This window comes from Styela clava, chromosome 12, assembly GCF_964204865.1.
Source record: "Styela clava chromosome 12, kaStyClav1.hap1.2, whole genome shotgun sequence".
NCBI classification, from domain to species: Eukaryota; Metazoa; Chordata; class Ascidiacea; order Stolidobranchia; family Styelidae; genus Styela; species Styela clava.
Window position 1 is genome coordinate 3,464,020 of NC_135261.1, and position 11,207 is coordinate 3,475,226.

Here is an 11,207-nt window from a genome sequence, read left to right on the forward strand (position 1 = left end):
ACACTTTTATTTGCATAAATAATTCTACATCAAAATGTTCGCATGTGGTAAACTACCAGGTAATGTTACTATATCAGTTCAGCTTAGTAGAAATCTCTTTTCAAAGTACAGTAACGTAAATAGTATAACGCTAAACATTGTGGTATACAATCCGTTTCAACTTCCTGGGCCGACCTCACCGTTTTTTGACCACCAAACAACATTTTCGCTGTTCGCGTCATCCGCGATTGTATTGTCTGGTCCATTGTGACCACATAAATCATTTTTATAGCAAATTATACAGTGGCTGTGTTTGATTAATGGACAATTATTACGCCATAGAACGAATTTCGAAGAGTTGTTTGTTTTCATATTGACCCATTTACAACAGGAAAATATACCGATAGGGGCGAACGGATTTTCGCAAACAGCAGACTGAATCGTGCAATCATTGATTAGGTAAGTAAAGTAAAATTATCATCCAAATATTTTCTATATACTATGACTGACGTTAAAACAGTCCTAGCATCTTATTATTTAGATGAATACTTGGATAGGTAGAATTTTCGAATTGCTTTCACTAGAACAAGTAACTTTCCAATATTGCTTGCCTCTGGTGCAATAGGTTCCGATGTAGGAACAATTATTAGCGCTATATATATATATATATATATACATGTCAATACCATGCGAAACATTCTAGTAATACAATGATGATTCACAGGGTTAATTTTAATATAAACGAATAACAGTCCGATGTACAGTATTTGAAAGTTAAACATAAAATCAAGCCGCATTTCTTCACTGGTCCACCTATGCCTATATCGTATATTTCTTTGATAAATAGTCGAATGAATTGAATAATGAAAACCTTTTAGGGGGAGTGATGCGAATCGCCATTAAATGTATCATCTTGTATAAACATTGGCTGACGGAATTGACCAATGATCTATTAGCAAAGTTGATGGAATTGTTGAATAATTTTTGCAACATGCTGCCAGAAAATACATTGAATATAATAGGAAATTTATGACAAATTAATTCAGACAAAATTGGGGCGCTTCAAAAATTAGATTTTGCGTAGTTTTATCACTTTTAATTTTACGTTAATAGTCGCTTTCTCGATTTAGTCAATTTTGGTTTTAATAAGTAAAAAGTGTTTATTTTTATATGCGGAAAAGTTAGGGTTACCATGTTTTTGTGACTTCAAATCGGGACGCCTCAAAAGACAACGACCCCGATTTTACTACATAGGCCTACATTTAAAGCTGTCTCTCCTGTATTTATTGACCATATTGTTATCGAAATTTCATACGCATATTCTCTGTCCAAATATCGGGTTGAGTTCGAAAAATAGGAAGGAATTGACGTTTCCGATACCGGTACAAATAATTCGAATTTAGACTAATTAGTATTGGTTTTACATGCGATACGTCTGCCATCAATGGGAATCAGTGGGAAACGAACGCATTCACCTTCAGGCTAGCGCTGCGCTACACAGAAACAACAGTAACGAAAACATATTTGTGTATTATGTTGGAAAAGCGGGACTTTTGGCTGCCTTATCGGGACGGCGGGACAAAACGCTGAAAAGCGGGACGTATGGTAAGCCTAGGAAAAGTGAGTAAATTTTGCCATAATGCCGAGGTAATCAGTTGCTTTGATACAGCACTGCATATATTTTATGTTCAATTCTACCCATGTTATTCTGTTGTTTAAAATATTCATTTTTGTACCTGAACCTTTCCAAGATAGATTAAAACAATTCAACCAATTAAAACATTCAAAATGAAAAATATCATTTTTATTAAAATAAGAGATGTTTCAAATAATATATCAAATAATATCGCTCGACCAAAAGATTCCAACCCTGTCGGTTTGAAGACATATACAAGAATGCACACATTGGCAAAACAACATTCGTATATGATATTCAACTTTGATAAAGAATAAAATATACGTCATACGTACAATTTTTTTGCACTAGTTATTTTGGTATCAATCAATGTAATATGAATTGATATAGAATATTCAACATAATATAGAGAGAAAAATTGCGTGGCATTATATCTTTTTTAATATGTGCTTTAAGCACAAAACTCCTTTTGTCGCATACTTATAATTTGAGTTGAGTCTAATAAGAGTTGAATCCCAGCGGCAGAATAAGTATAGAAATAAACAAATGTCATTATGTAATGTATCTTTTTCAAAGTTTGGGAAAGGGATTTGGATATTCCGAATTTCTCATAATGTATCAATAAATAACATTTAGATATTGTATATCTTATTTCCACTCGGTTAAATTATTCATGTCTATTTTATTTTACTTTCACGACCCAACAAAACGTATTAATTATAAAGATTCAGATTGTATTGTGAATAGACTCATAGTTCTAGTTTCTGATAGACTGTATTTGGTTTATATTAAAATTTTCAGTTCTTTTTTTCTCCACTTGGTGGACATCGAGTTATCTTTGCTTTGAGCTTATTGTATTTTATTCTTTGCTAAGAAGGCTTCATTTCAATAATTTCAAACCCAGTCAGTAATATCTCTTGGCTCTTTGCTACCCCACAAAATAAATCTCGATATTTCCCCATACGTTGTATTCAATATTGCTAGTTCTCGTAATGATCGTTCAGGTGTTCCATCTAAAGCTCTCATGAACCTATAACATAAAAAATATATTGTACGTGAATATAATATGACATATTTTTTCCATAGCTTTGGGAATGTTCTGCCATTTTTATATCTAACTGGGCCATTCTTTGCTCCCATTTTCTCTGTCGTATGTTATCAAATTATTTCAAATACGAATAGTTTATTTATGTCTTCAAATAAATCTGTAACCATCGCCAGTTAGATATTTTGCTGTCCCTCCAGTAAATACTGTCTAACTCTAACCTGTAAAATATATATTTTCACTTTTTAATGTTACATATAATAATCTTTCTTACCTTGAGTATAAATGCATAGCATAATTATGGGACCAGTCCCATAATTCGTGATAAATATATTTTATTTCCTCCCAGTTCGGTCGCAGTAACGTCTCTTTGACGATGTGTATTGTGTTTGGGAATATCATCCACAGTGACCAAGGGACAAAGCATGAACTATGGCTCCATCTAGCGGGAAAAATTAAAGCATATTTAATTGTAGATAAAAATTTCTGTCAAAATAAAGTTTAGTAAATGGGATAAAAGATGTGTTAGCCTGTTGTTAAGGTTGTATTTGGAGTAAATTTAAATTTAATGTTCTTCGCTTATCAAATTCTACATTATTATGATATTCACTGTATTTGAGAAAACTTTCGAAATCGGCAGTTGACCACCCAAGTTAAGGCGTGGTTTTATTACAAAATCCTCAACATTATATTTCTTAATTTCAAGTTTTACTTTTTCTATATAGTATCTAACGACTTGTTTGAACCCTGATACGTATAAATTATTACACGATAACAGAATATGAGAAAACGAAATTGAGGTATTGTTACCGAAAAATTAAAATAAGACCATGTGAACCAGAAAATGTTACCATTTTTACATTCCGAATGTACATTGTTACCTTTTTTACATTTTCACACATTCTGAATGTGAAAAACGATAACATTTGTGGGCTCACCCTGTGTATATTCTCATTTTAATTTTTCTGAATTTGAAAAATGGTAACATTTTGGCCCACCCTTTATATATTATGTGACCGGTTTTCAACTGTTGTTACAGATAAAAAAAATAATATACTCACTTCGATCCATTGAAAGTCTGATACTCTTGATACCATCTTCGCAAAAACCATGAATTTCGATTCGATAATACCATGCTGTTTGCTGTAGAATGCGAAGATTGAATTAGTGATAATATTATCACAAATAATATAAACTAACTAAAAGCTTAATTAATCATAAGCGGCAAATGTTGTCATGTCGATCGGAGAACGTAGTAAACCGATGTTTCGTTTATTATTTGAATAATGTATACTTTTCTGTTAATTTATCCCATGTACACCACCTAACCCATGGTCTAATTGTCTAGGCGATTAGGGAATATTCCGACCTTCCTGAAAAACGAGTATTTCCCTACATACTTTTAGATATCAGTGGTTGGCATAATTAATATAATCGCAATATGCTTTTCTCATTTCTTGGTTAGCTAAACTGCATGAGTACCTTGAAACATTCATTCACATACTATTATTAAACATCATTAATTTAATTAACATCATTAAACATCAACTATTTGTTTAGGTTTACGCAAACTATCTTTACTTGCTCTGTGCCTTTGCGGAAGTGGATCCGTATGCGTGTAGTAAAGCAACGATGCTGTGGCAGGAATAAAGATGATTATACTATGACATACTAACACAAGTGTATTTCTATAACCTTTCGTCTGCCTGACTTCAGGCAAGAATTTTTCAACTATGATAAGAAACGTGATAGCATGCACATAAATAATGATTATCAATTATTGGGTCCGTATTCAATAGAGAAAGAGTCTTGAATCTAATAGTATATTAAATAATCCCACTTCTGTTCCTTACTGATGCGAAAATAAATATACTCACAACTTACCAAGTGCATCGTAGTTTTCTTCTCCGAGAACCATGCTGTTGTTTCTGAGTGGGTTCAATGACTTTAATATGATCATATCATCGTCCATGTATATTCCTCCAACCTCAAGAAGAATTTGTAATCTGGCGACATCCGATTGATGTTCCACTCTCTGCAACGTTAATGTGTTTAATAAGGTATTATACATGGGTAAAAGACAAAAATACTATTTATTTAAACACTTGACACTGGAAATTATAAAGCCTAATAAGCAAAAGTAACAGTGGGTTCTCGTAGCTCGTGTTGAAGAACGAAATACTAAAAAAAATCGAGAAAGTCGTTGCATTCGTATTCAAAATTTCCATTTTCACTCATAACAAGGATTTTTACGAGAAGCCACCTCTAGGCAGGAAGCTACCATATTTGAAGGGACCGGAAGGGATCTTTCTCTCGTACACTCTGGTTGACATGCTGTGCGTGTGAATTCAATCCGAGATAATATTGAAAGTCAGTCAAAAAATACAGTAGAGCAAATTACTTAAACTTGTTTATTAACCAGCAATAAGTTAAAAGATAAATGAAGGGGAAGAAGAATTGTACATGCGCATCACAAGTAAGAGCCATTTATATTAAAATTGTAGATTGATCGTGCTTTTACAAATATGTAAATTATTTAAAAAAATATGTGTAAATTTATGTAAAAATTTAAAAATAAACGACTTTAGATGAAACAAAATTATCCACTAAAATATAAACTAACTGTAACGTTGTGATTCCAGATTCTATTGGGAGGAGTTCGTTTCACTATCTTCAGTTTTGTACCCGCTTCAGAGACAAATTCTTCCCAGTATTGGCCGCTAGGAGCGCAGTTTGTGTGAAGTAAAATCAATCTTGGTTTTTGCACTTTTATTGCGCTTTTCATACTTTGAATGCAAGGGAAATTGAATAATTCAAAAAACAATTATTAATAGGTAGATGTACAAGGCTATCTATGAGTCAAAATTAAAATACGTCATACATTATACAGTATATTTATTGATATATTTCTCTGTAATACCATATTTACCATCCAAATGTACAAAATCATATTTTTTTCTAAGTGTGCATGATGCCGATGTTAAGTCATAACTATACAGGGTGTCCATGAATTAAAAAAAAAATTGAAATTGCAAAGGGAATATATGATACCATATATAGATGTTTGTCCCCTACAAGTATATTAGATAAGTAAAAATTGAATAAACACCGAGTGAAATAAAACCAATCTGGTAATAGTATATTGAGAACTGACCTTACAACAAAATCGAAATTTTAAAGGTACTTTTTAAATATCATGTACTACAATGTGTCCAGTTTTAAAACCTAATTTCTTTTCTAATCGTTTGCATGATGTAGATGTTATGATATAACTATACTATATGTTCGTATTTATTACAAGTCTTCCTACCTTAAAAAGTGGTGAACTCTGTATCTATGGCAAGAAAACCAAATAAAATGTATAATATTCGGGATTCCTTTGGGATTATTTTGCATTTCATCTCTCACTTCTGGAATCTGAAAATAATATTTGTTTTTAAAAGTTCTTCAACGAAATTACTTTTTTAATGTTAGTGAGTTTAGTAATTGTTATGGCCTCCTTCGTAAAAAATGGGTTTTTAATATATCTGATCATATTATTTAAAATAATTAATATAAACAGAATCTAATTTGGAATCACAAAACTGAAATAAATTTAAATCATAGATTCATCGTAAGTTTCATACCTTATGTAGAAAACGTGATAATGGATATGGAGAATGTAATAATTAGTTTTATTTAAATTGTCCGAATTACTGCAGCATTCCATTGTCATACCACAATTCAAACTACCTGGAAAATATCGTCATCTCCATTAGCCATTCTCCTCTTTTTCTCAATAAGTAAATCAAGTTCGATTTTCTCTGTTTGAACGTTCATTGACAGATCTGTTATCAGTGATCTTGGGTTAGGTCGCAAAAGTGCAGGCTAAAGTAAACAAAAGTATATTGAAATATAAAGGGTAGTGATAAATAATACTTTAGTTTATTGATATTATGCTTGTTTCGTATGCTGAATATTCGAAAAAAGATGAACACAATTTTTTATTGAAAAAAAGTTTATCTGAAATTTCGAAAAAATCAACACCAGAATAGGTAGAAGGTGAAAACATAGGCTAAATATATATATTTGCAGGATTTTTCAATTAGGTTAGATTCCACACATTTTGAAGTGGCTTACCCCATAAGGCATCAACGTCGGTGGAACGTCTCCTTTCTGGAATGGATTCGCGTACATTCTTATATATTCCTGAGGTTTCCACCTCTTGTACTCTTCAACGGTCATTATTCTCGTTATATTGATGGTCTGTAAAAATGGAAACATATGGGAAATTGAAAAATAGATGAAAATAGATAAAACTTGAAGTTTTGATTTAACGAAATTTGTCAAATAACGTTTACCTTTCCCATTCTGTCTTTGGACGGGTCTACCACGACAACTCTAACTTTTCCAAAATCAAAATCTGGACGTTTTGTTGTTCCACCGTCCTGTTCTTTGATCATTGCTTCAAATTCTTGTGGACTCATGAATGTCAGTCCACTCTTCTTCGACCTATAATATTTGAATTCATGTACTGAAGACGGCTACATAATTTTACGATCAGCTACAAAGAGTTCTAACTTTATCGCCATAACATTTAGTGCAGAGAGGATTTTCTATTTCTCTAAGGCTCGAGGAGATAAAGTTGTCATTTAAAAAATATTAACAATCATGCTCAACCCACGCAACCCCATCATATTTAAGAATAGCAGACTTCCTCTTAAAATAACAGATTCAATTAGGTAATTTTTCTAAATAGTATGTGTTGATTTAAACAGAAAAGACTATGTGTATTTGGTGTTTGTTTACTTCATACAAACAACATTTTCTGGCTATTCAAAAATTATTCGGCCTGAAACATCATCATTTACACAGAGAGTAATTTTCGTGTATGAAGGATTTCTACACACGGAAAGAGTTTGAGATTTAAAACAGGCAATGTCTGCCTTCTACCTGGCTATAAATTATGGATTCTAGATAACACAATGGCGTAATGCTTGTTTATTTTTGTATTCCTTCTCTTCCTGCACCCGGAAATATATATTAGGTTTTAAATGGTTTTGTTCATTCCCAGCTAAACTCCGAGTGTAGTATTAAATACTACGTAAACATTCTGACTTGATTTGATAAAAGGTCTTTGTCGCGGTGCACAATTTTTATGATTAACGAGTCAATAGTGAACATTTTGTTTCAAATTTAAAGACTGTATATAAACGCAAACGTCCATGCTGCTTATGATAAATAAAGCTTGACGGTTAAATACAAAATATAATTATCGGAAGAAATGAACTACCTTTCTTTTTCTTTCTTACTTTCCTCTTCGTTATTTTCAAAGTCTCTTCTCACTTTATTTCTGCTCACATCTTTTCTTTCCTGACCTGCAACAACAAAACTCTCGTTCAATTGAAATTGTAGGAAGATATTTATTATCAATTCCAACTTGTGCAAAACAAACAATGAAATTTAGGATATCTTGTGCAAAATGAATAATAAAATTTACGAAAAAATATGATGAAGCTTAGATAAGAGATTTCGACTCTTTGGAGAAATGTGGTAACATAGACTAGTACTCAATTATAATAAAAATGATTTTAATGATTAATAAATTGCAATTCTTGAGTCAATTGAACAGGCACCACATGCTTGCTGCTTCAACACGACTGCATGCGATTGCAAGAAACGCGACGTATGGGTGTTAGGTATGAATTCAAAACGTTGTCGATGGGAATCTCTACAAACCACAAAGAGTACGCAAAAATTGAAGTAGGGTCTATGTAAAACCTACATAAACTTGAAAACTAGAACAATTTAATGTAAATTGATGAAAGCAGTATACTGCGCTTATATTTTCAATAAACACCTTGGTCGTTTTGCTGATCGTTTCCATTTACTTCGTTTTGATTTTCATTCCCCCTGATTGTTTGCTCTGCATTGTCTGAGTTTTCGAGTGCTTTGTTACCATCTGCCACATCTTGGCTGTTATCGAGAGAATTTTGCAGTTGTGAACTTACGACATTTTGCTGCTCTACTTCAGCAATATTTTCTTTTAGATTAAGTTTCTCTAGATGTGAATTAGATAGTATATTTTTACTGTCACCGAAATTTGGATCGTTTTGAGAATTTTCCAATCCAGGGCCGTCTAAACTTGCATGTCCAGGGTTGTGTTCTTCAAGTAGTATTTTGCCATTTTTGTCAACAATATTTTCACGTATATTGTTTTTTTCTAGATGATAATTCATTTCATTCTGATTGGAGTCAATTTCTTGATCTTTTATCTCGACCTCATGCAGTACATTAGGTAATCTTTGGGAATCGTCCAATCCTGGGCCATCTAAACTCGCATGTCTAACGTTGTATTCAAGAGGCAATGGTTTGTCATTTGAATTCGCCTCCGAATCGACCATTGAATTTAAATCAGAATCACTTAATTCAGCGTCTCCTAGGCTGGCCTGTCCCATAAATTGGTTTTGTGGTTGATTTCCGTCGTATCCGATGTTAGATTCTAAGTTTACCATTCCCGTGTCTACTTTTTGCGGTTCCGCAATATTCAGCATTAATTTTAATTTTGTTATTCGCCCATCATTTCCTTCATATTTTTTTATAAAATTCTTTATCTTGATAAGTTCGTGTTGATTAATGCCAGATTGCCAATTTAAGGGTAGGTTAGGATCAGCAGCAGCAGGGCCCCCTTGACTTAAAGGCCATTCAGCGTCCTCTTTAGGTTGGTCTAATAAGGATTGGATTGGGAAATCCAAACCAGTACCATCATTTTGCACCGGTTGCGGGGGTTGCATAACATTATTGACATTTTGTACGTTTAAACTGGGATTACTATTAAATTGTTGTCCCATAAGAGCTAGTAGATTCGGATTCGGATTGCCTTGTTTTTTTGCTAGTATTTCCAAAATCATAGCGTTAGGGTCTATATTTCTCCCTGCGCCCTGTTGACCTGCATTTCCCCCTCCGTTTATAAGCTTGTCTTCTAGCATTTGATAGATTTTATTATCACCTTTGGGGTTTAATTTCTGCACAAGACGTTGCAACATCAAAGACTTGGGGTCTGATCCCACAAAGGGGTTTAAATTGGGGTCTTGATCATTCAGACCAGGAATTCTTTTGGGGTCATAAAAAGGCGGCCCGTCTCGTATATCTGGTAAAGCTCCCAATTTTTTCTGGTCATCAAACATCCTCTTTGCAAAGTTTTCTGCAAGTTTGTTATTGCTTAATTTTGATTGCAGTATCTCGGTTTTATATTTTGCGAACAGACGTTGCATCGCAGCTTGTGCCACTTTGTCTCCTCGTGAAAGTGCATCTTTTCCACCCGGTACCTGAGCAATTATTGTTTCCATCACATTCTGCGGTACTTTGTTGATACCGGAAATAAAGTTGGGTTCAATTTCTAGAAAAATAAGTAAAATATTTTAAAAGATTGAAATTTAATAATCTATTTCTGCGAGATATCAGTAAAACTGAAGTTACTATTTCTGGATGGCTTTTTATTTAAAATTCTTATCTGTATATTTCGAAAATACAAAAACAACCGTAAATTTACAATAAGGAATTTAAAGATTTTAAGGGGGTAATTGACTGATATTTAAACGATTTGATCAAGGATAACAATACTTGTAGGCTACTAGCCTACTTTATATATTATGAGGCTGCTACATTCAGAGTATTTTGTTTAATTTATATGAAGGTAAGTATATTTCATATTGTGACATATATACAACATTAACACAGACCAATTCTGGTTGAAAGTTAGTGAACAATTAGGAGTATTTACAATTAGGTCAATATGAACATTAGACAACGTCTCTCAAATGATCTACGCCAAATTGTTACTAATTCAGATATCTCTCAAGAACCAATGACGTCAAAATTGAACAGATATTTCAAAGATAAATGACATAGAAAAACAAAAACTACACTTACGCTTTGCCTTCATTTTTCTTCGTTCATTTTCGTGCATCTTTTCCGCCATAGACAATGCTAATTTATCCGCTTTTTCTTGATCCGACATTGAAATATCATTTTCGTTCTTTATTTCATATCTGTTGATTTCCATTGTCATTTCTTTAGTATCATCTTTCAATATGTATATCACAAGATACAATGTAACTCCCACAATTAAAATTTGACTCAGATGATTCTTAACTTGCCTAATTCGCATTATGAAAGGCTTCCTTTGAATGCATAGATAAAAATATGAAACTTTTGTTAACATGAAATTCCAGTACAATTTAAAGTTTTGACTTCTGTTCGCACAGAATCTATAATGTAGATCAGGGGTGGGCAACTTCTCAATTCGGCGGGCCAAATGTAGGAAAATGAAGTCCTCGGCGGGCCGGATTGTTACAAAAAATACTCCGGTTTTTAATCTTTGTTAAATGCTCGACACTCTCTTTCTGTCAACTTTACGTTTCTTGGGATATTCCATAGTTAATAAAACTTTATATAAAATCCAATTTCTAAAATCAATTTATATTTAGAATATAAATATAACTGATACCAGTAGTGGGGAATGTTCACAACGTTCCTGCTGTGACCTTATATTATTTGTTTAACAAG

At 32.8% G+C, this 11,207-nt stretch overlaps 1 protein-coding gene across 1 annotated transcript; it reads right to left on the reverse strand.

The window, feature by feature from the left end:
• Positions 1–1,753: 1,753 nt before the first annotated feature.
• On the reverse strand, positions 1,754–10,860 carry LOC120329532 (uncharacterized). Its single transcript, XM_039396179.2, has 12 exons — positions 10,572–10,860; positions 8,500–10,038; positions 7,933–8,017; positions 7,001–7,151; positions 6,780–6,905; positions 6,393–6,527; positions 5,971–6,077; positions 5,284–5,446; positions 4,545–4,695; positions 3,722–3,803; positions 2,935–3,102; positions 1,754–2,645 (listed from the first exon to the last, which is right to left on the reverse strand). Exons 1-12 carry the CDS (start codon positions 10,807–10,809, stop codon positions 2,510–2,512), a joined length of 3,081 nt encoding a protein of 1,026 aa, XP_039252113.2. The 5' UTR covers positions 10,810–10,860; the 3' UTR covers positions 1,754–2,509.
• Between the last annotated feature and the right edge of the window lie 347 nt (positions 10,861–11,207).

Excerpts from the sequence above, each read along its gene's own strand:
- LOC120329532 (XM_039396179.2), bottom strand. The coding sequence starts at position 10,809 with ATGCGAATTAGGCAAGTTAAGAATCATCTGAGTCAAATTTTAATTGTG. Across the intron at positions 6,906-7,000 it reads CCAAAGACAGAATGGGAAAG|ACCATCAATATAACGAGAAT; the intron begins GTAAACGTTATT and ends CCATTTTTACAG. Across the intron at positions 2,646-2,934 it reads GCTATGCATTTATACTCAAG|GTTCATGAGAGCTTTAGATG; the intron begins GTAAGAAAGATT and ends TTTATGTTATAG.